This window comes from Microcaecilia unicolor, chromosome 5, assembly GCF_901765095.1.
Source record: "Microcaecilia unicolor chromosome 5, aMicUni1.1, whole genome shotgun sequence".
NCBI lineage: Eukaryota > Metazoa > Chordata > Amphibia > Gymnophiona > Siphonopidae > Microcaecilia > Microcaecilia unicolor.
The window spans coordinates 805,626-831,761 of NC_044035.1; the positions used below are offsets into that span (position 1 = coordinate 805,626).

General features: G+C 43.3%; 1 protein-coding gene across 1 annotated transcript in view; it reads right to left on the reverse strand.

Moving 5' to 3' along the window:
* LHPP (phospholysine phosphohistidine inorganic pyrophosphate phosphatase) overlaps positions 1-26,136 on the reverse strand; it is a 49,710-nt gene that overhangs the window by 10,668 nt on the left and 12,906 nt on the right. Inside the window, exons 3-5 of the mRNA XM_030204740.1 lie at positions 18,240-18,393; positions 12,775-12,838; positions 6,684-6,776 (exon numbers count right to left, since the gene is read on the reverse strand). Of these exons, the coding sequence (XP_030060600.1) occupies positions 6,684-6,776; positions 12,775-12,838; positions 18,240-18,393 (311 nt within the window). The remainder of the gene's footprint in view (positions 1-6,683; positions 6,777-12,774; positions 12,839-18,239; positions 18,394-26,136) is intronic.

The window sequence follows — 26,136 nt, forward strand, 5'->3', positions numbered from 1 at the left end:
GTGGACACCTCGCCTTCCACGTGGTCACTATGTTGAAATTAGTCAGTTGTATTAATCCAAAAATGTGTCGCTACTTCATTGACCATCCATGCTTGTGTTTCTCATTGTGCAGCATTATATGGGACTTAACGAAGTCAGGGAAAAACTCCTTTTCAACTTCTAATGTTTGCCATATATGCCGGTTCCCCAATGCTGATCCGCATTTCATAAGATCTTCCTCAGGAGGAACCACCGTTTTATCCTGTATTCAGCTCCATGCCGGATAAAGGCTCCCTTAGGCGTGGGCCTTGTGACGCCGCATACAGGATAAAACGGTGGTTCCTCCTGAGGAAGATCTTATGAAATGCGGATCAGCATTGGGGAACCGGCATATATGGCAAACATTAGAAGTTGAAAAGGAGTTTTTCCCTGACTTCGTTAAGTCCCATATAATGCTGCACAATGAGAAACACAAGCATGGATGGTCAATGAAGTAGCGACACATTTTTGGATTAATACAACTGACTAATTTCAACATAGTGACCACGTGGAAGGCGAGGTGTCCACTGAGTATCTAACAGAGACTAAATAATCTGATATTAACTAAGACAGTTGTATAATTGTAAAACATATAATGCTCAAATGAGTGCTGTTTTCAATGTTGCTACTAATGTTATCGTAAATATTGTTTAGAGCAGCATAGGGCAAGAAGTCAGTGATACCGATTAGAGAAATATGTTTTAATGTAATTATAACAATTAAAAGTATATTTTTTTGAATTACTACTAGAGCTGTTTTGATATTAATTGTAAACTTGGCTCTGGGATTTACAATATATTCCCTATTTAGATATATTGTTATTAAATTTTAATTGCCAAATGTTAGACCATTCTTCTAACTTCTGCAGATCCTTTTTCATGTTTTCCACTCCCTCTGGAGTGTCCACTCTGTTACAAATCTTTGTATCATCTGGAAAAAGGCAAACCTTACTTTCCTAACCTTTGGCAATGTCGCTCACAAATATATTGAACAGAATCGGCTCCAGCACCAATCCTTGAGGCACTCCACTACTCGCCTTTCCTTCCTCCGAGTGAATTCCGTTAACAACCACCCTCTGGCATCTGTCAACCAGTTCCTAATCCACCACTTTGGGTCTTAACTTCAGCCTGTCAAGTTTATATAAGAGCCTCCTATGAGGAACCATGTCAAAGGAATTGCTGAAATCTAAGTAGATTACATCTACTGGGATTCCCTAAAAGTCCTGTTTCAATAGTATCCTTCAAGGATACTCCACACCAAACCATGCACTCCTGGGCAACTATCGGCTTCCCTCCCCCCCCCAATTCTAGTTTAAAAGTTGCTCTATCTCCTTTTTAAAAGTTAACACCAGCAGCCTGATTTCATCCCAGTTAAAGTGGAGCCTATCCTTTCGGGGAGACTGTTCCGAAAAGATGGACTCCATCTTAACCGGGATGGAACCAGGTTGCTAGCGCTAACTTTTAAAAAGGAGATAGAGCAGCTTTTAAACTAAAATGGGGGGGGGGGGGGGGGGGGGGGGAGCCAACAGTCACCCAGGAGTGCATGGTTCAGCGTGGTGTACCCTTGAAGGATACTATTGAAACAGGGCATTTAGGGAATCCCAGTAGAGAGGTTTCAACAATACTGAAAGTAAGCCAGCAGGCTTATTTTCTAAAGAGAAGGGCACCCATCTTTCGACACAAATTGGGAGATGGGCGTCCTTCTCCCAGGGTCTCCCAAATCGGCATAATCGAAAGCCGATTTTGGGCGTCCTCAACTGCTTTCCGTCTCAGGGATGACCAAAGTTCATGGGGGCGTGTCGGAAGCATACCAAAGGTGCGACTGGGGCGTGCTTAACACATGGGCGTACTCGGCCGATAATGGAAAAAAGAAGGGCGTCCCTGACAAGCACTTGAACGACTTTACGTGGTCCATTGTTTCTTGCGACCAAGCCTCAAAAAGGTGCCCAAACTGACCAGATGACCACCGGAGGGAATCGGTGATGACCTCCCCTTACTCCCCCAGTGGTCAAAACCCCCTCCCACCCTAAAAAAAAACCTTCAAAAATATTTTTTGCCAGCCTCAAATGTCATACCCAGCTCCCTGACAGCAGCATGCAGGTCCCTGGAGCAGTTTTAGTGGGTACTGCAGTGCACTTCAGACAGGCGACCCAGGCCCATACCACCCCCTACCTGTTACATTTGTGGAGGAAACAGCGAGCCCTCCAAACTCCACCAGAAACCCACTGTACCCACATGTAGGTGCCCCCATTCACCCGTAAGGGCTATAGTAGTGTTCTACAGTTGTGGGGAGTGGGTTTTGGGGGGCTCAGCACCCAAGGTAAGGGAGCTATGCACCTGGGACCAATTTCTGAAGTCCACTGCAGTGCCCCCTAGGGTGCCCGGTTGGTGTTCTGGCATGTCAGGGAGACCAGTGCACTACGAATGCTGGCTCCTCCCACGACCAAATGGCTTGGATTTGGTCATTTCTGAGATGGGCGTCCTCGGGTTCCATTATCGCTGAAAACCATGGACGACCATCTCTAAGGTCGACCTAAATGTTGAGATTTGGGCATCCCCGACCATATTATCGAAACGAAAGATGGACGTCCATCTTGTTTCGATAATACGGGTTTCCCCGCTCCTTCGCAGGGATGTCCTGCAAGGACGTCCTCAGCAAAACTTGGGCGCCCTGTTTGATTATGCCCCTCCAGGTGTGCTGAATGAGAAAGCAGGATAAAGGATGCACATTATCCCCTTCAAATTCTCAGCAGCTTGTAGATCAAAGGAAAAAACACAATTTGAAGTGCCTGTATACAAATGCTAGAAGCCTAAAAAAAAAAAAATAGGACAGTTAGAATATATACAGTGGGGGAAATAAGTATTTGATCCCTTGCTGATTTTGTAAGTTTGCCCACTGACAAAGACATGAGCAGCCCATAATTGAAGGGTAGGTTATTGGTAACAGTGAGAGATAGCACATCACAAATTAAATCCGGAAAATCACATTGTGGAAAGTATATGAATTTATTTGCATTCTGCAGAGGGAAATAAGTATTTGATCCCTCTGGCAAACAAGACCTAATACTTGGTGGCAAAACCCTTGTTGGCAAGCACAGCGGTCAGACGTCTTCTGTAGTTGATGATGAGGTTTGCACACATGTCAGGAGGAATTTTGGTCCACTCCTCTTTGCAGATCATCTCTAAATCATTAAGAGTTCTGGGCTGTCGCTTGGCAACTCGCAGCTTCAGCTCCCTCCATAAGTTTTCAATGGGATTAAGGTCTGGTGACTGGCTAGGCCACTCCATGACCCTAATGTGCTTCTTCCTGAGCCACTCCTTTGTTGCCTTGGCTGTATGTTTTGGGTCATTGTCGTGCTGGAAGACCCAGCCACGACCCATTTTTAAGGCCCTGGCGGAGGGAAGGAGGTTGTCACTCAGAATTGTACGGTACATGGCCCCATCCATTCTCCCATTGATGCGGTGAAGTAGTCCTGTGCCCTTAGCAGAGAAACACCCCCAAAACATAACATTTCCACCTCCATGCTTGACAGTGGGGACGGTGTTCTTTGGGTCATAGGCAGCATTTCTCTTCCTCCAAACACGGCGAGTTGAGTTCATGCCAAAGAGCTCAATTTTGTCTCATCTGACCACAGCACCTTCTCCCAATCACTCTCGGCATCATCCAGGTGTTCACTGGCAAACTTCAGACGGGCCGTCACATGTGCCTTCCAGAGCAGGGGGACCTTGCGGGCACTGCAGGATTGCAATCCGTTATGTCGTAATGTGTTACCAATGGTTTTCGTGGTGACAGTGGTCCCAGCTGCCTTGAGATCATTGACAAGTTCCCCCCTTGTAGTTGTAGGCTGATTTCTAACCTTCCTCATGATCAAGGATACCCACGAGGGTGAGATTTTGCGTGGAGCCCCAGATCTTTGTCGATTGACAGTCATTTTGTACTTCTTCCATTTTCTTACTATGGCACCAACAGTTGTCTCCTTCTCGCCCAGCGTCTTACTGATGGTTTTGTAGCCCATTCCAGCCTTGTGCAGGTGTATGATCTTGTCCCTGACATCCTTAGACAGCTCCTTGCTCTTGGCCATTTTGTAGAGGTTAGAGTCTGACTGATTCACTGAGTCTGTGGACAGGTGTCTTTCATACAGGTGACCATTGCCGACAGCTGTCTGTCATGCAGGTAACGAGTTGATTTGGAGCATCTACCTGGTCTGTAGGGGCCAGATCTCTTACTGGTTGGTGGGGGATCAAATACTTATTTCCCTCTGCAGAATGCAAATAAATTCATATACTTTCCACAATGTGATTTTCCGGATTTAATTTGTGATATGCTATCTCTCACTGTTACCAATAACCTACCCTTCAATTATGGGCTGCTCATGTCTTTGTCAGTGGGCAAACTTACAAAATCAGCAAGGGATCAAATACTTATTTCCCCCACTGTAGCACTAAATAATGAGGTAGATATAATAGGCATCTCAGAGAATTGGTGGAAAGAGGACAATCAATGGGACACTGTGTTAACAGGTACAAATTGTACCGCAGTGATAGAGAGGATCGAATTGGAGGGGGGGGAGGTTGCGCTATATGTTAAAGAGAGAATTGAGTCAAATAAAATAAAATGTTCATTTTTATTACTGCTGTGTGTGCAAAATGGTGTTCTCTGTGCTGGGCGTGCAGAACAATGTTCTTTCCCCTATGACTCCCCATCATGAGATTTGCAGTAAAACACAGAAGCTGGTCTATGCAAGTGCTGACAAAGCTGAATTACCTTGGAGGCACGCAGGCACTGCTGATCAATTTATAATATAAAAGAAAAAAGGCTTTCTATGGTCCTTGGAACTTTACTCCGGACCTGATGAGGTGCCAGAATGCCTGTATGGCCAACCTGTAGCTAGAACACACAGCCAGTCAGGTTTTCAGGATAGCCACATTGAATATGCATGATAGCTTTGGATACAATGTGACGCCGATTTTTAAAAAGGGTTCCAGGGGTGATCCAGGAAATTACAGACTGGTAAGCCTGACGTCATTGCCAGGTAAAATAGTGGTAACTGTTCTAAAGAATAAAATTACAGAACACATACACAAACATGTTTTAATGGGAGAGGGTCAGCATGGGTTCAGCCACTGGAAGTCTTGCCTCACCAATCTGCTTCATTTCTTTGAAGGCATAAATAAACATGTGAATAAAGGTGAGCCAGGTGATGTAGAGTGGAGGAGTAGCCTAGTGGTTGGTGCAGCAGACTTTGATCCTGGAGAACTGGGTTCAATTCCCACTGCAGCTCCTTGTGACTTTGTAAACAAGTCCTAATTCCCTTCCCACCCCCCCACCCCCAGTATATCTAGATTTTCAGAAAGCTTTTGACCTAGTTCCTCATGAGAGACTCCTGAGAAAAGTCAAGGGATAGGAGGTAATGTCTTTTTGTGGATTAGGAAATGGTTATTGGACAGAAAACACAGGGTAGAGTTAAATGGCCATTTATCCCAATGAAGGAGGTAAATAGTGGAGTGCCGCAGGGATCTGTACTGAGATTGGTGCTATTTAATATAAACGATCTGGATATCATGAGTGAGGTGATTAAATTTGCAGATGACACAAAATTATTCAAGGCTGTTAAAACACATGTGGACTGTGAAAAATTGCAGGATGACTTTAGGAAATTGGAAGACTGGGCATCCAAATGGCAGATGAAATTTAATGAGGACAAATGCAACGTAATGCACATTGGGAACAATAATCCGAATCATAGTTACCTGATGCTTGAGTCCACCATGTGGGTCAGCATCCAAGAAAAAAGATCCAGGTGTTATTGTAGACAATATGCTGAACTTTTATGCCCAAAAACGCAAACAGGATGCTAGGCATTATTAGGAAAGGGATGCAAAATACAAGAATACTAGAATGCATCTGTGTTGCTTCATGGTGCAATCTCACCTTGCATATTGCATTCAGTTTTAGTCGCTGTATCTCAACAAAGATATAGCGGAATTAAAGGTTCAAAGAAGAGCAACCAAAATGATAAAGGGGAAAGGCTAAAGAGGTTAGGGCTCTTCAGCTTGGAAAAGAGACAGCTGAGGGGAGATATGATTGAGGTCTACAAAAACCAGAATGTTGTAGAATGAGTAGAAGTGAATCAACTTTTTACTCTTTCAGAAAGTATAAAGACTAGGAGACACTCAATGAAGTTACATGGAAATATTTGTTAAACAAACAAGAAGAAATATTTTTTTCAGTCAACGAATAGTTAAGCTCTGGAACTCGTTGCCGGGGGATGTGGTAACAGTGGTTACCATATCTGTGTTTAAAAAAGGTTTGGACAAGTTCCTGGGGGAAATGTCCATAGTCTGTTATTGAGATAGACATGGGGGAAGCCACTGTTTGCCCTGGGATTGGTAGCATGGAATATTGCTACTATTTGGGTTTCTTCCAGGTACTTTGACCTAGATTGGCCACTATTAGAAACAGGATACTGGGCTAGATGGCCCATTGGTCTGACCCAGTAGGGCTATTTTTATGTTCATTCTGGATATCCTGAAAACTGAGTTGAGAACCATATCAGCAGTCTCAGTAAGGGCTTTGAAAGGGATGTAAGTGTAAAGTGTTTTTAGATCCTAGTTGGATAAAAGTTACAAATAGTTATTGGATTAATACAGTGCAAGAAATCTTACCTCATGTGGCTCCACATCCATGTCTGCCAAAGCTGAGAGGAAAAATGCTTTTGATGGCTTCCCTACCACCTCAGCTTCAATATCACAGGCATACTAGAGGAAAAGAAACACACGAAAAGGTGTCACAAATTTATATAATTTAAAAGAAACATGAGAAAAAGGGGGAGTGACAGCAAGAGAGACTTAGAGACAGAAAAAAGAGCATCAGAAAAGTCCGGGAATGAAGAGAAAGCAGTATTGTACACATTACAACAGACACTGAAGCACCAATAACACAACTATTGGAAGATGCAAACTGGAAATGATAGCAAACTGTTCTGTACACAGATTTTTACAGACAGGCAGTGAATATAGAATTAAAGATTAAAACTTAGAAACAAAACACGTAGACAAAAATCTAAATTCTAGAAAGTCAAACTGCAGGCCATACAACACTTGGAAAACTGAAATTAATTTCCTCCTGTGCTGTGTAAAATACAAATATATAAAAGCACATTTCCAAAAGACGATACAGAAAAAACACATATAATTATAGTAACATTAGGGGTTCTCTCCTTAAGCATTTATACATTATAAATGTAAGAGTCAATATTCAGAGCTGTTTAAGCCGGCAGATATTCAGCAGAACTTAACCAAAGTGTGCCGCTACACTCTATTTTCAGAAGCGTCCAAATCTAGGAATTACTTTGGACTGAAAGCTAAATTTTGAGAACCAAATTAATGAATAAACCAGGAAGTCCTTTTTATCTCTTTGGCATTTAAGATCTACAAGGTCATCGCTGAGATCAACTAGTTTGAGAACAATTGCCCAGGCTATTTTACTACCTGATCTGGACTACTGCAACTCACTTTACTGCTCTTTAAAAATGAACCTGAGAGGGAACATGCGATGCCTTCTCCGTAAGAGGATGCTGAACAGCTGTTCTCTGTCTGCCGTGCCACAGAATTTCAAGTTTAACAGTACTTAGGCTCCCAAAGGTGTTCAGCATAGGTCGCAGAGATAATAAGCGTAAAGATGACATCTGCGATGGAACTCCTGCTAGACAAGCGACTGAGTCCCATTGACAGGGAACTAAGCCGAGACATTGCTTCTTTTCAAGCACACACGGGAGAGGTGGAAGATCGCGTTACTGTGGTGGAGGATACTCAAGCGCACCTCCTCAGACAACTGTTGGCCTTGGAAAAAAAAGTGGAAGACCTTGAAAATAGGTCTAGAAGAAGTAATTTGAGTCTGGTGGGATTCTCTGAATCCATCACAGGTAATGAACTTATTGGTTTTCTAGAGCGAAGGCTACAGTATTATGGGCCATTGCAAGTGGAGAAGGCACACCAATTGGGCCAATGTCCGACCACTACACCTGCCAGACCCAGAGTGGTGATACCGAAACTACTGAATTTTGCCCACAAAAATGCCATATTACAAGCTATACGTTCAGGAAAGACACTATCTTATGAGAACAAATGAATCCTTTGTTTTCAGGATTTCTCCATGAAAGTAGCATCCCAACACAAAGCCTTCAGTCATATTTGTTCTAAATTATTTCAACTTAACATCCGTTTCACGCTGCTCTACCCCGACAAGCTCCGGGTCACTTACAAGGGCTCTACTCAGTTTTATGACACAGTGGCAGAGGTGCAGGGTCTCCTGGCACACATAGCACCAGGGGAAGGCAGAGCATCAGAACAGGCTAGCATGACTGCACATAGGAACAAACCAGCGTGACTGACCGACTAGGTAGCGGTGCTGCAACAGTATCTGGCTGCGAGAACCATAGAGCACTATGGAGAGCCAGCTGCAGTGGTGCAGGACTTGCAACCTATGAATCCGGGTATTCCACTGTGCATTATTGATGGCAAGCTGCAGTGGGTCTTGAACCAGCAACCTCTGTGCTCTTCCAGCTGGCAGCCTAAACCACCAAGCCATCCCTACACATTGAAGCTGCTCTGTAACAGGGAATAGCTGTCATAAGTACATAAGTATTGCCATACTGGGACAGACGGAAGGCCCATCAAGCCCAGCATCCTGTTTCCAATCCAGATCATAAGTACCTGGCAAGATCCCAAAGCAGTGCAATACATTTTATGGATTTTCCCCAAGTCCATTTTAATAATGGCTTATGAGCTTTTCTTTTAGGAAGCTAGCCAAACATTTTTTTAAACCCTGCTATGTGAACTGCTTTTACTACATTCTCTGGCAACGAATTCCAGAGTTTTATTACACATTGAGCGAAGAAATAGTTCTCCAATTTGTTTTAAATTTACTACTTGGTAGCTTCATTGTGTGCCCCCTAGTCCTAGTATTTTTGGAAACAGTAAACAATCGATTCGCATCTACCAGTTCCATTCAATTCATTATTTTATAGACCTCTATCATATCTCCCCTCAGCCATCTCTTCTCCAAGCTAAAGAGTACTAACCTCTTTAGACTTTCCTCATTGGAAAGTCATCCCAACCCCTTTATCATTTTCGTTGCCCTTCTCTGCACCTTTTCTAATTCCACCATATCTTTTTTGAGATGTGGCGACCAATATTTAAGGTGCAGTCGCACCATGGAGCAATACAAAGGCATTATAGCATCCTCATTTTTGTTTTCTATTCCTTTCCTAATAACACCTAATATACCGTTTGCTTTCTTAGCCACTACTGCACATTGAGCAGAGAGTTTCATCGTATCATCAACGATGACACCTAGATCCCTTTCCTAGTTGGTGACTCCTAATGTGGAACCCTGCATTACATAGCTATAGTTCAGGTTCCTCTTTCCAACATGGATCACTTTGCACTTGCTCACATTAAATACCATCTGCCATTTAGATGCCCAGTCTCCCAGTTTCGTAAGGTGCTCTTGTGATTTAACAATTTTGAATAGCTTTCTGTCATCAGCAAATTTAATTACCTCACTAGTTACTCCCATCTCTAGATCATTTATAAATATGTTAAAAAGCAACGATTCTAGCGGAACCCCACTATATTTATTTGTTGCATTTGTATCCCACATTTCCCCACCTATTTAAAGGCTCAATGTGGCTGCCCTTCTCCATTAAGAATACTGACCATTTAGCCCTACTCTCTGCTTTCTATCCTTTAACCACTTTTTAATCCACAATAGGACACTACCTCCTGTCCCATGACTCTCCAATTTCCTCTGGAGTCTTTCATGAGGTACTTTGTCAAACGCCTTCTGAAAATCCAGATACACAATATCAACCGGCTCACCTTTATTCACATGTTTGTTCACCCCTTCAAAGAAATGTAATAGATTAGTGAGGCAAGATTTTCCTTCACTAAATCCATGTTGACTTTTGGGCTCATTTTCGAAAGAGAAGGACGCCCATCTTTTGACATAAATCGGAAGATGGACGTCCTTCTCCCAGGGTCGTCCAAATCGAAAGCCGATTTTGGACGTCCCCAACTGCTTTCCATCGCAGGGACGGTCAAAGTTCAAGGGAGTGTATCGGAGGTGTAGCGAAGGCGGAACTTGAGCGTGCCTAACACTTGGATGTCCTCGACCCATAATCGAAAGAATCGAAAGAAACAAGTACGTCCCTGACGAACACTTGGATGACTTTACCTGGCTGTGTTTTTCTTATGACCAAGGCACAAAAAGGTGCCCAAACTGACTAGATGACCACCGGAGAGAATCGGGGATGACCTCCCCTTACTCCCCCAGTGGTCAATAACCCCCTCTCACATTCAAAAAATATATTTCAAAATATTGATTGCCAGCCTCAGATGTCATACTCAGCTCCATCACAGCAGTTTGCAGGTCCTTGGAGCAGTTTTAGTGAGTGCACTTCAGGCAGGCGGACCCAGGCCCATCCCCCCCACCTGTTACGTTTGTGGAGGAAACAGCGAGCCCTTCAAAACCCACCAAAAACCCACATCTAGGTGCCCCCTTCACCCGTAAGGGCTATGGTAGTGGTGTACAGTTGTGGGTAGTGGGTTTTGGGGGGCTTAGCACACAAGGTAAGGGAGCTATGTACCTGGGAGCAATTTATGAAGTCCACTGCAGTGCCCCCTAGGGTGCCCGGCTGGTGTCCTGGCATGTCAGGGGGACCACTGCACTACAGATGCTGGCTCCTTCCATGACCACATGGATTGCATTTGGTCGTTTTTGACATGGACGTCCTTGGTTTCAATTATCGCCGAAAATCAGAAACGACCAAGTCTAGGGATGACCAAATTTCAGGATTTGGGCGTCCCCGAGCGTATTATCGAAATGAAAGATGGATATCCATCTTGTTTCGAAAATACGGGTTTCCCCACCCCTGGATCAGGACGTTTTGTGAGGACGTCCTCATCAAAACTTGGACATCCCTTTCGAAAATGCCCCTCTTTGTCTCATTAATTCATGCTTTTGAATATATTCCATAAATTTGTTCTTTATAATAGTCTCTACCATTTTGCCCAGCACCAACGTCAGGCTCATCGGTCTATAATTTCCCGGATCACCTATGGAACCTTTTTCAAAAATTGGTGTTACATTGACCACCCTCCAATCTTCTTGTACTATGCTTGATTTTAAAGATAAAACACATATTACTAACAATAGTTATGAAAGTTCATTTTTCAATTCTATTAGTACTCTGGGATGAATACCATCTAGTCCAGATGATTTGCTACTCTTCAGTTTGCGTCATTACATCCTCCAGGTTTATAGAGATTTCATTCAGTTTCTCTAACTCGCAGGTATCTCGCAGCTTTGAATACCATTTCTGGCACCGGTATCTCTCCCAAATCTTCCTCGGTGAAGACCGAAGCAAAGAATTCATTTAATCTCTCCGCTATGGCTTTGTCTTCCCTGAGTGTCCCTTTTCCCCTTGGTCATGTAGCGGTCCAACTGATTTTTGGTTAGGTAGAATTAGGACACTCACATTAGTTTCCAAACTTTGTTGCAACTACGGGAGAGAAGGATTGAGGACGCATTGGGCTATGGGAATATTCTTTAAAAACATTACAGTTAGGAGAGAAAGGACTGCAGGAGAGGAGGGGGGGGGGGTGCTCCCTCATCAATTTTATCTTTAAGCAAGAGATTGGCTGACCAGATTTAGGCAGGTAGCACTGAACATGAGAACAGAACAACACTGTTAGCTGTTTAAAGTTTTTATTCCCCCCCAACCTAGTTTCTATTCCTCTTGCTGGCTATCATTAACTGTCCACTAGCTGTCCAGTGAAACCTAGGAGCTAAACTTTGCTGGTTAGCTTGCTCAATTTTCAAAGACTTTGATCTAGCTAGCTATGAGGGTAATTTAAAAACTTTTTACATACACAAATCAGAATTTTATATGCAGAAATGGCTTCTTTTAAAATGTCCAGAATACATGCAGGTAAATGGGAAAAACATACATCCTATATACACATAAATTCATGCAAACTAAATACATATGTTCACATCTCTACGATTCCCTAATGTGTCTGTACACACGAACCTTATTCTACCACAACATTACTGTATTTGTTCATTCAGGACTTGGCGAATGCCTTCACGGTACTATGTAAGCCACATTGAGCCTGCAAATAGGTGGGAAAATGTGGGATACAAATGTAACAAATAAATAAATAAAATAAATGATTAGCATTTACACATACTTATGTGCAAACATGTAAAAATAAGCCAGGAAATCTGTGTGCAGAGGTGTAAATGAGTATGAATGATTTTTGGGGAGTAATTTTCAAAGAGAAAGTATTCACATATTTTCCTTTTGAAAATTGATATAACTTCTGCATATATTTATTACATTTGTACCCCGCGCTTTCCCACTCATGGCAGGCTCAATGCGGCTTATATGGGGCAATGGAGGATTAAGTGACTTGCCCAGAGTCACAAAGAGCTGCCTGTGCCAGAAGTGGGAATCGAACTCAGTTCCTCAGGACCAAAGCCCACCACCCTAACCACTAGGCCACTCCTCCACTCCACACAATCTGCCACACAAGGAGGGCAACCCATTATAAAATAACGCTTTGAGGCCTTATATAGCTGGCTGGATCCCTTTGAAAACTGACTTGTGTTAATATATGGTCACAGAAATACTGTCTGTGGTCCTTATGTTATCATACTCTGTGTGGCCTGGTATATCCATCACAAACATACCTCTAAAGCCTTCATGTAGACTCCAACATCCAGTTTCAGACCATCCGTTTCTTTGTAGTAACGTCTAGAAATAAAAGGGAGACCAGTCTCTGGAGTGAACAGATTGTTAAGAAAGTGTCTAATAGTTAATGAACAATAGCAAACACTTAATACACAGAGATCTAGAAAGCATTGACCATTTTTCTGGTGTATTTTATGCTAACGGTGTGACCATGATTTGTGTTGCTATGTCATCACTTTGACTAGTGAAATTGGACTTCTCCCCTTTTATTGTACACTGTACACTGCATCATGATGAGTGAATCCAGTCACTTTAAGAAAATAAGGGAAAAAAAGGTCATTACATGTTATGTTTAACAAATGTAGAAAGCTTGCAGCACATGGTTCATGGAATTATTTGCTATCTTTCTGCATGTAATGCACATGTGTGTTTGGGAGGGGGTGGATATGTTATTTATTCTTGATATAATGCTACTACATCAAAGCAATTCACAACTCAGTTATCAGATGTCACGGCTCGGGGTAGGTGAGCCCTTGGGCCGCAGTCGGGTTTACTCTGCCTACCCAACCAGAAGATTATGTGGGCCCTGGCTGGTGGAAGGCGAGTCATGCACTGGCAAAGACTAGACCAGACAGTAGCTCTTAAAAGAGCCCTTAGGGTTGCCCTGACAATTCAGAGCAGAGTGTGGTTCTTGAGAGCCCTTTGGGGCTGGCCCAACGGAGTTGAGACCAAGGGATCCAAAGACCTGGAGCTCAAGACAGCTGGAGGCCCAAGGGCCGGACGACCAGGCTGGAAAAAAGATGCGGACTGAAACAAGGCTGGAATTAGGCTGAAGACTCCGACAGAACAAGGAGGAACAAGGTTAAAGCCACGAACTGGAACACAATTGTAACAGGATGGGAGAGACAGACTGGAACAAGGTTGAAGACTCTGACTGGAACAAGGCTGCAAGTCACACTAGACCAGGCTAGGTGACTCATTGCAAAGGCACTGGAAGAGAGTCAGGAAGTGATGACATCACTGGATGACTGACTGCGTGACCAAAGAACTGGATAAAGGACATGCGCTAGATGTAATCTACTTGGATTTCAGCAAAGCCTTTGATACGGTCCCACACAGAATAAGCTGAAAGGGCTGAACTTAGGACCATAAGTGGTGAACTGGATAGGAAACTGGTTGACTGACAGGTGGTAAATGGAAACCACTCAGAGGAAAGGAAGGTGAGCAGTGGAGTTCCTCAGGGGTTGGTGCTGGGGCCTATTCTGTTTAATATATTTGTGAAAGATATTGCTGAAGGGATGGAAGAAAATGTTTGCCTTTTTGCAGATGACACGAAAATAGCCAATAGAGTGGATACCCTGGAGGGAGTAGACATGATGAGAAGGGAGCTCCAAAAGTCAGAAGAATGGTTGAGGGTCTGGCAGTTAAAATTTAATATATCAATTACTCACACCTGGGGTATCTTCTCTTAATCCAGTTTCGTGTATTCAAAACTGATCTATTATTAAGAAACCGTTGTACTATTCTTTTTTTGTATTTTTTTATATGCTCTTATAATTAATATAAAACAATCTATGTGCTCTAGGTTATCCCTAAGTAACTTTAAACTAAACTGTGAGCAGTGCTCAGTTATACAGATACCAGTCACCCCGTGTAATTGGTGAGTCTTTTTTTTTTTGTTTACAAGAAGTCTTTATTAAACCAAATATCAATACAATACAGCTTCATATTGGTTGGGTACAATGCGCTTCTGCTGTGGATAGTAGAAAAAGAATAAACACCTACCCAGCACGCTACATTTACATTGTAACTTTCCCATAGGTAACTTCTGAATTGTTTTTTATTTATTTTTTATTTATGTTAATTGTTTTATATTACATGTATTGATTAACTGGAACTTAAATGAACAATGGGAATCCCTAGCCCCCAACCCCGCCAACAACCCACCCTCCCTGACCTTCCCATACCCCTGCTCCTTGACCCTATAGTCCGAATGTAACAGTTCATCTTTCGTTTGACCTGTAAAGCTTACTTTCTCAAAAAGTATTCCCATATAGACTGCCATCTGTGCAGCTGATGTTTTCTGTCGGCCATCAGCCGCTCCATTTCACATATGTATGTCAACTTGTTTTCCCACTTCTTAATGGGAGGAACCCCCTTCTGCTTCCAATGTGCTGCGATTACTACTCTAGCAGCCCCCACCGCCTGCCGCAACAGAGCTTGGTGATGTGGTTTTAAGCCATGCATGTCTGCAGAGAACAAGAAAACCTTGGGGGTCCACGGAACCACACACCCCACACAACTCTGTAGTCGGTGGTGTACTGATTTCCAAAACGCCCGAATCTTCACACATCCCCACCACACATGCCCCATAGTCCCCTTATGGCCACACCCTCTCCAGCACAGGCCCAATGTGGTCGGAAAGATGCGCTGGAGACGATCCGGCGTAAGGTACCACCGAAACAGAACCTTCAACGCATTCTCTTTAAGGGGGACATGAACAGACACACCACTCGCTGCTCTTTCTATTCACTCCCACTCGGGTCCACCCAGAGACACTCCTAGTTCCCGCTCCCAACTGGACCTATGCTGGGTGTAGCTGGAAACCTGTGCATTGACACTTTTGTATAAGCGTCCTATCAAGCCTCTTGATGAAACAAATTTAAAACAAATCTCCTCCACTTCCAGTCTTTGCCTCTGTATTACCTGACCCACCGCCTTCGTTTTAAGGAAATGGGTAAGTTGCTGATAGGCATACGTGTCCCCCTCTCTAACTGAATATGTGGATTGCAGTGTGGCAAAAGACATCAGCGAACCGTTCTCTAACAATTGTCCCCAAGTCCTCAAACCCTCCCTATACCACCTCCTGAAGGGCCCAGCTACTGTCCCTGGCTTAAACAACGGGTTAAAGGCTATGGGTGACATCTGGGTTAGCACACAATGACCCTGGGGAAATAGGCTATCCCAATAGTGGAATGTGACACATATGGACGGACACACCTCCTCACCCAGCTGCCGAAACTGCCTAGGCAGCCACATGAGGGCCCCCAACGGCGTGGACCCCAAAGAGTGTTGTTCCAGGTGCACCCATTGTCTATCAGGGTATTCTTGGTACCATTCAATGGCGGCTCTTCCCTGACTAGCCCTATAATACCAATTAAGGTTAGGGACCCCCATCCCCCCCCCCTTTTCTTGTCTTGATAAAGCAGCTGACGAGCTAGCCTCGGACGCTTGCCTGCCCAGACGAAGCGCATTACTGAGTCCTGTAAGGAAGCAAGGAATCGCCTGGGCATCATCACAGGCAGGGCCTGAAATTGGTGAGTCTTTAATCAACTTTACATCATCGCACTGCGACCCTCCCTGCCTCCATTTTCCTAAAATAAAGAATGTTCTTACTCTATTTATGATTTTCCACAAGCATAAGTGCCAATACACTTATCTGTCAATGGGGGCCGTGGTTGCCGTAACCTATTGCATGGTGTCAAATATCATCCAGGGTAGACAGTATTCATGCTGGTGTATCCGTGCTTTTTTAAAATCACTTGAATACTCTTATATTTCAGAGTCCTTATATCTTTCTTCTTATCATATTTCCCTCTTTTCTTCCCAACACAAGTATCCCCTAGCTGGCAGATGAAGGGACCCAGGAGCACTATCATCTCAAAAAACCCCAAATTGGGGTTACCAGCACACCCCTAGCTCAATCGTCAGCCAACAAAGCGGGAACATGAGCTAGCCCGCCATCACCAACAGGAGCTGCACATCCATCCACCATCCGCTATGAGACAGAGAAAATACTGAGACATAAGACATAAGCTTCGCCACACTGGGACAGACCAAGAGGCTCATTTTCAAAGCACTTAGCCTCCCAAAGTTCCATAGAAACCTATGGAACTTAGCCTCCCAAAGTGCTTTGAAAATATGCCTCTAAAGGTCCATCTAGCCCAGCACCCTGTCTCCGACAGTGGCCAATCCAGGTCACAATCACCCGACAAGATCTACAGAGCAAAGCATTTTGTACTGCTTGTCCCAGGAATAGTGGATTTTTCCCTACGTCCATTTAATAACTTTCTATGGCCTTTTCCTTCAGGAAGCCGTCCAAACCTTTCTTAAACTCTGCTAAGCTAACCGCCTTAACCACATTCTCCGGCAACAAATTCCAGAGTCGAATTACACGCCGAGTAAAGAAATTTTTCTCTTATTTGTTTTAAACTTACTGCACTCCAGCTTCATTGCATGCTCCCTTGTCCTAGTATTTTTGGAAAGCGTAAACAGACGCTCCATATCTATTTGTTCCACTTCACTCATTATTTTATATACCTCTATCATATCATTCCAGGCTGCACGATATCCTTAAGAGGTGCAGTGCTTGGAACTATTTTCTCTGTCTCCTTCCACTTGTGGATGGACATAACCCATTGGTCTGGACTGGTCTGGTTTTTGATGACAAGGAGTAGGTTTTTCCCACCTATCCTAAGGTGGCTTACTCTTAGCATCCATAGCGCCCCCTTCTGTAAGGTGGCTTAATTCTGATATCTGTGAGAAAGTGCTCTTCAGTTTACCATCCACTCCTTCTCACACCCATATAAAAAATGGCTTTTCAGTTGTCTGTTTCAACCTCTGCCAGCAGCCCAGCTTGACCAAATAAAAACTGGTTAATTGGCAACCCTAAAGTTTACCCTTGGATTTTTGTTTCCTAAATGTGGCCAAGAGTCTACTTTTTTCTGGAATAACATAGGGTCAATATAGGTGGTAATTATATTTACAAGGTGCCCCCACCAGTGTACAATTTTACACCTGATGCAAAGGTAAAAATGTGTGAGTATACATATGTACACTGCAACACTGAACATCTACACACAGTGCATGTAGGGGTGGACTGACCATTCAAGGGCCGAGAGGCTCTACGAGGTCCAGAGGCTCTGCCCGGTTGCCCACTTCAGCCCCCACGGGGCCCTGGTGGTCTAATAGTCGCTGCTGCTATTCTCTCTGGTTGCAGCGCTGTATTTACAAAATGGCTGCAGACTCCCACGGTAGTGTCACGAGAGGCGAGACTACTGTGGGAAGTCTTGGCAGCCATTTTGTAAACATGGCACTGCGCCAGGCAGAATAGAGGCAACGGGTGGGCAGGAAAGAGGGGAATTTATTTCCTGCCCCTGAAGAAGCCACTAGACCACCAGGGGCCTTCAAGGTAAGGGAGGACAGCGGCAACACGGTGAGAGGGAGGCAGCACGGCGGGGGTGGGGGCAGTGGGGGCAGTGGCAGCAGCATGGCAGGGGGCCCAGAGTACTCTGAGTCCACTCCTGAGCAAGGCTGAAGACACATGCGTAAGAGCCATTTCTGCCTGGAAAGCATGTTTTCCAGACAGAAAATGATTTATTGAAGTCCAGACTCCATCCTTTTCATGTAAATGACAACCTTATATACATAAATAGTTTTGAAAATAGTCCATTTGATAGCTTACCCTTTTCCTAGGGAGAAAAGAATTGGAGTTTCTAATCCAATCAGAACTTGGAACGCTTTGTTAAGATTTTCGTAGGAGAAATTATTAGCAGCATCACCAAGAACCACACAGTTTGGGTTCGACTTATCAACTGAATCAAATTCAGGAGCAAGTGCTGAAAATAAAAGACTTACAGGTTACACATTTTTAACTCATCGGACAAACCTAGTCAATTTGTGTCTAATATGGAAAAAAAGAGTATGTCTTGATATAAAGGTACATTTTATATCAAATGCATGTTCAGAGGGCTCTATATAGGAAAAATCTGTAGGAAACTTTTGAAATCAGCTGGTAACCTTTTAAGCCAAAATTAAACACATGCACGTTTATAGCTCAGCACAAAGTAGGCCCATTTTCCCTTCTGCTAGCCCACTCCCCAAACCATTCTCCAAATTCTTCCTATACTCTTGTCCTTCACTCCCTTCTCTAAGCTCTCCTCTTCTACCACCTCCTATCCTTTCTAGACTTCGTCCCTGCCAGACAGCATAGCAAACATTTCAGAGCTCATAGTCCCATACACCAAGAGATTATTATAGCCAATATGGGGGTAATTTTATAAAGCTTTTGCATGAAGAAAAGAGTTCTTACCAAATTGCCTAAGGGTACACATGCGTAAAACATAGGCATACACAGAATAAGTGACTTCATCCGAGGGCATGGCCACTTCAGTCAGAAACTCTGTGCAGCTAGGCCTTATAGTATAATCAAACAACAGCTATCTCACCCCAAAAAGACAAGAACTGGAGGGGCTACTAGTTGGAGATCTACCTCTTCATAAAGGCGGTTAATAAATCCCAATAAATAAAATAAATACATAAGTGGAAAACTGATTTGCACCAATTTTAATTAGGGAAGCCCCGGTAGTGGGGACCACGTGGCAAGCGATGGCACAGCTAAAGGGAACATATGAGTGACCTCATCTGGGAGGTGGATATGGAGGTGAGCAGTGGACTCACCTCCATATCCAGAGAGGAGTTAAAATGCTGATTCCAGAATATTAAAACAGTTTTGGCAGAAGTGAAGAAGGAAACTCTTGGTACAGCGACAGAACTGCAGACGGAGATACCTGGGTAGCTGCATGGAGGACATGGACAGTTGTTTAGAGGAGAAAGAGGAAAGGGAAATGGGACTTGATATACAGTGTGCTTTTAGACACGGTGTCCAGCGGCGCACCTGAAGCAACTCGGTTAATGGTAGTGCAGGTTTATAGGCTTATAGAGTTTAACGAAGTCTCACGGCTGCTAATTTTATTTATTAGTTCATTGTAAGCCGCTTTGGGGCTGCAACACTGTGGCAAAAGGCGGGGTATAAATGGCCTAAAAATAAATAAATAATGTTATCATGAATCTTTTACTTTTTTGCCTACTAGTATAAAAGTCCTGTTTCGGTAGGCAATGAAACAGGTGCTAGCAAGGTAATCCCCCCCCCTGCAGCGTCCTTCCTGTCTCCCCTGCCCCCCCTGCAGCCACCCATCTGGTCTCAGGACCCCCTCCCCACCAACCCTCCTCTGCCCCTGCAGCCACCCCAGCATGTGCAGCGGCCCTCCTCTCTCCCCTGCTCCCCCTGCAGCCACCCATGTCCAGCGACTCTCCTCTCCCCCTGCAGCCACCCATGTCCAGCAACCCTCCTCTCCCCCTGCCCCCCCTGCAGCCACCCATGTCCAGCAACCCTCCTCTTCCCCTGCCCCCCCCTTCAGCCACCCATGTCCAACGACCCTCCTCTCCTTTCCCCTTGCCCCCCCTGTAGGCACCCATGTCCAGCGACCCACCTCTCTCCCCTGCCCCCCCTGCAGCCACCCATGTCCAGCGACCCTCCCCTCCCCCCTCGGTGCATCACCCAAGCCCCTACCTCCCCCCCTCGGGCACATCAACCCCCTCGCCATCCGCAGCCGCCAATACTAACGCTGTCCGGCCGCTGCTGCGTCTCCTGTTGAGCAGCAGCGGCCGGTACAAAAAGGAAAAAGCCAAAAAAATGATTTTAAACCTGAAACACGGCTCCGTAGACAGCCATCTGGCATTGGCTGTCATCTCTGCAGCTGCTCCTCCTCTCCCCTCTGACATCGCTACGCTCCTCCGGGGTTTTCCTGCAGGGGCAGAGACGTGGAGGGGAGAGGAGGAGCGGCTGCAGTGATGACAGCCAATGCCAGATGGCTGTCTACGGAGCCGCGTTTCAGGTTAAAAATCTTTTTGTGGCTTTTTTATTTTTGTACCAGCCGCTGCTGCTCCACAGGAGAAGCAGCAGCGGCCAGACAGCGTTAGTATTGGCGGCTGCAGGTGGCGAGGGAGTTGATGTGCCCGAGGGGGGGGGGGGGTAGGGGCTTTGGTGATGCGCCAGGGGGAGGGTCTTGGGTGATGCGTCGAGGGGGGGGGGGCACTGAGAGCTGATTGGTAGGCAGGAGTTCTTTTAACGTTATTACAGCTGAATGTTGGAATGTAATTGTATTTTACATGCATTGCCTGTCACCTATTATTTCTCTGTGATTACTCTGTGACCTCTGATGTGAATTACTTAGAGAGGTCACACTGCTATGCAACTTCCTGTGGGGGTTAGACACAGCAGATGCAGCACATGGAGCACATGGAGCTCATGATCTCTCCTAACCTGAGAGGATCTATGGTGGTGTGAGCATCCATTACCATCTAAGCACATGGAAGGAGCTGATAATACAAATGTATAGTAATATGTATATATAAGCCTGTCTGATTATAATCTAACTACAAACTGTGAGTAAACAGATGTTTTGTTACTTCAACTTTAAAGTGACTCAGCAGTGAATTATTCAGGGGTGAATGAGAGAGAGATGAAGAAAGAAATTAACATTTCTAAAGCTGAAGCTGTGTGTACTAAAATCTGCTAATTATTTACTACAAATAATCCAACAAAAGGGTTATGGGCCCAGGGCCAGGAATTGAAAAAGAAGAGAAATATTACCAGGCAGAAAAAAAGGCCACATTTTTCTCTTAAGTTTTAAAGGAAAGATTCAGTCTGTCTCTCTCTCCCCCCCCACACAGCAGACAGAAGGCTAAGAAAATGGCTGAGGGAAGAAATTCACCATTGTTCTATTCTCTCAAGGTGCCTAAATTAACTGAGTTTAATTATCGGCAGTGGGAACTAAGATTCATATGTCTCCTTTGAGCAAAAGGATTAAATATATGCTTAGACCAAGACAGAACAGCTGAAAATATGGCTGAATGGGACAATGCAAACTATTATGTGAAGTGCATGCTTTTGGAAGCTCTCTCAGAGAAACAAGCCATATTAGTGGAGGGAAAAGATACACCAAAGGACATTTTATATAAACTGAGAACTATGTATGCAACTACATATGCAAAGCAGCAACCAATTTGGCTGGCAGAGTTGAATGAAACCAAATTAAGGGATAAAAGTAAATGTAATGATCACATTATGCATCTTATGTCTTCATTTCAAAAGTTAGAACTTTCAGGAATTCCCATGTGTGATGCATTGAAAAGAGCATTTCTTTTTACCTCACTATCAAAGAAGTTTGATGTTTTTAGGTCTGTAAATGAGGCCATTGAAGGGCAATCTTTTGAACAGGCAACATCAAAACTAAGGCAGGAATGCATAATAAATGATTCTGAGGAGATGTGTTCTCAAAGTCAGTCAGAGAGAAATGAAACAAATTTCTTGGCAAAGAACAGAGGAAGGCGGAGCTATGGGAAAACTCCACCCAAGGGCAAGCTGATTTGCTACTCATGTGGAAAGGAGGGACATGTATCTAAATGGTGTAAGGAAACACAAAACACTCCCTCTAGCTCACCTAAGCCAATGGAACTAAAGAATTTTCAAACCAGGAAATGTATGAAGGACAAAGATAAACACAAGGGCTTTCTAATGGCAGAAAAATCTTTGACTATGGTAAATAATAATTCAAATGAAAGTACTTGGATTTTGGATTCAGGGAGCACATGCCATTTAACCAATTGTAAAGATTTCTTTCAGGAAATGTGTCCAGAGGAAGGTATTCTTAAAACTGCAAACGCAGGGACTGCTAAGATCCAAGCAAAAGGTATTGGATTCTTAAAATGCAAAGTGTCTAATGAAGTTAAAGAAATTCCTGTAAGTGATGTCTTGTATATTCCCCAAGCAGTTTGCAATATGCTTAGTGTATCTACATTAGATAAGAAGGGATTTGTGATTCATTTTGAAAACAGTAAGTGCACAATCTCTAAAAATGATGAAGTGTATGCTGAAGCTTTTATGCATAATGATGTTTATAAGCTGAACATTTCAGGTGAAGCCTCACATATGGCGCAAGTAAGGAAGAATGATGGTAAATGTAGTCTGGAAATCTGGCACCGCCGCCTGGGACATCGTGATTCTAAGGTGATCCAGGATCTTTACAGTAAGCAACTAGCCACCGGCATTCAGATAAGTGCAGATGCTGGTAAAATGGAGAAATGCATAGACTGTGTTACTCAAAAAGGTGTGAGACCCTCATTTCCTGCATACACAGGAAATAGGAGTAATAAAGTGCTGGACTTAATACACAGTGACTTATGTGGACCGTTTAATATCCCATCATTGGGAAATAACAGATTTGTGCTAATATTCTTGGATGATTTCTCTAGATATTGTGTGGCCTATTTGCTGAAAGAGAAAAGTCAAGTCACAGACATGCTGAAGAAATACGTAGCCATGGTGAGCAATAAATTTGAAAGAAAACCAAAGGTTCTTCAGACCGACAATGGTGGTGAGTTCACTTCACAAAGCATGCGCACATTTCTAGAACAAGAAGGCATTCAACATATCACAACAGTAGCTTATACACCAGAGCAAAATTCTGTTGCAGAGAGAAAATTTAGGTCACTTGTGGAAATGACCAGATGTATGCTGTCAGATAGCAATCTCTCTAAAAGACTATGGGGGGAAGCCATTCTCACAGCAGTGTACCTACAAAACAGAATGCCAACTAAAGGCGCTGAGCGCACACCACATGAGACATGGCATGGTAGGAAGCCAAACCTGTCACATATAAGAACATTTGGAAGTACAGCATATGCTCATGTACCAAAGCAAAGAAGGCATAAGCTGGATTCCACAACAGAAAGGGGCATTTTAGTTGGCTATGCTCCAGGACACAAAGGATATAGAATTTTGAATCTGAAAACTGGCATTGTTGGCATAAGACATGTTACATATTTTGATGAAAACAAAAGGGTTGATAAAGGCTGGATTATCCCAGATGAGCCTTATCATCCAGAATATGAAACTAGAACCATAATAGACATGCCAGTGTATATAAATGCCATACCAAGGCAGATGTCTGAAAGCAACTCACCTGTATCTAACGAGGAACAGGCAGAGGAAGCAGACACAGAAAGGATCATTGAAGAAGACAGTACAGTTGGAGAAGGGGAATCAATTGGAGAAGAACTCTCAGATATAGAGGATGCAGAAAGGTCAGACCAACCTGTTGTCAGACGCTCATCCAGGGAAAACAAAGGTGTTCCACCCCCAAGACTGTCTTACTTAACAAAGTCAGCAGAAGCTCAAGAGCCCTTAACATGGGATGAGATTGAGAAAATGCCAGCAGAAGAAGCTGCTAAATGGCATAAAGCTGCACAAGAAGAAATTGATGCATTGGATAAAAATAATACTTGGATTCTTACAAAATTACCTCCTGGCAAGAAAGCTATAGGATGCAAATGGGTATTCAAGTTAAAAAGGAATGCACAAGGAAAAGTGGAAAGGTATAAAGCCAGATTAGTCGCAAAGGGATATCTTCAAAAATATGGAGAAGATTTTGATGAAGTGTTTGCACCTGTAGTGAAACACACGACAATCAGAACACTTCTGAGCATTGCAGTCTCAAAAGGCATGCAAGTCAACCACATTGATGTGAAAACAGCATTTCTTCACGGAGATATAACTGAAGACTTGTACATGGAACAACCAACAGGTTTCATAAATACAAAACAAAGACAGCTAGTGTGTAAATTAAACAAAGGTCTTTGTGGATTAAAGCAAAGTGCAGAATGTTGGAATGAAAAATTGCATGAAATATTGACAAATTTAGGATTTAAGCAAGGTGAAGCAGATAAATGTTTGTACACTAGGTGCACAAATGGACAATATGCATACATTTTAGCTTTTGTTGATGATCTGCTCATTGCAAGCAAAAGTGAGCAAGAGTACAAGGACATTGTAAAGTGTTTAAACCTCAATGTTGAGATAAAAGAACTTGGTAATGTGTCATACTATCTTGGTATAGAAATTGAGAAACAAAATGATGGTTCTTATCTTCTAAGCCAGAAGCAGAAAATAAATGAGCTTATTGAAAGTTTAGGTATGCAAGATGCCCAAGTTGTAAGCACTCCCATGATCACTGATTTTCTGAAGGATGAAACAGTAAGAGAACCTTTACCAGATAACATCCAATATAGATCAGCCATAGGTAAGCTTTTATATCTAGCTACCACATACAGGGCTGATATAGCAAATGCAGTAGGAATTTTGAGCAGAAGGGTCAGCTCACCTACCAAATCAGATTGGACTGCAGTTAAAAGGATGGTAAGGTATTTAAAGGGTACCATTGATTGTAAATTAAAGATTTCAGCCAATAGTAATCCAAAACTAATATGTTACTGTGATTCAGATTGGGCAGGGGATCATTCTGATTATAAATCCACAAGTGGATATGTGTTTATGTATGGAAATGTACAAATTTCATGGGCCAGTCATAAACAAAGTATTGTGAGTTTGTCTTCTACAGAAGCTGAATATGTGGCCGTATCGGAAGCGTGCAGAGAACTGATGTGGATTGAAAAACTTATGCTGGATTTCGGAATAGCTGAACAGAGACCAATCCAGATAATGGAAGATAATCAGAGCTGCATCCGACTGTCACAGAATGACAAGGTTCAGTCACGCACCAAGCACATCGCAACGAAATACCACAACGTGCGAGAGTTGGCGAAAGAAGGGGTCATCAGTCTACACTATTGTCACACCAGTGAGATGACAGCTGACATCATGACCAAACCGTTACCCAGAGAACATTTTGTGAATCTGCGTATAAAGCTTGGACTTTGTATGAATAAATAATTGCATGACAGTTATGCATGAGAAGGGGTTTGTTGGAATGTAATTGTATTTTACATGCATTGCCTGTCACCTATTATTTCTCTGTGATTACTCTGTGACCTCTGATGTGAATTACTTAGAGAGGTCACACTGCTATGCAACTTCCTGTGGGGGTTAGACACAGCAGATGCAGCACATGGAGCACATGGAGCTCATGATCTCTCCTAACCTGAGAGGATCTATGGTGGTGTGAGCATCCATTACCATCTAAGCACATGGAAGGAGCTGATAATACAAATGTATAGTAATATGTATATATAAGCCTGTCTGATTATAATCTAACTACAAACTGTGAGTAAACAGATGTTTTGTTACTTCAACTTTAAAGTGACTCAGCAGTGAATTATTCAGGGGTGAATGAGAGAGAGATGAAGAAAGAAATTAACATTTCTAAAGCTGAAGCTGTGTGTACTAAAATCTGCTAATTATTTACTACAAATAATCCAACACTGAAGACGTCAGTATTCTATTACTGAAACTGAAAAAAAAATTGTATGCTTCATGACTATCCTGCTTATGTATTTACTCATTCTCCACTTTCTATTATTCTGTAGTTAGTGTCATTCTTGAATAACTTACTACTTTTTGGTAGTTTTCCCTCTGAAATGGGCCATATCGTATTGATCCCAATACCTAAATCTAAAAACTTAGATTTGTCCCTTCCATCTAGCTTTAGGCCTGTAGCCAGTATACTGTTATTGACCAAGCTGATGGAGACTCTTGTTAGTAAACAACTATCTTAATTTACTGA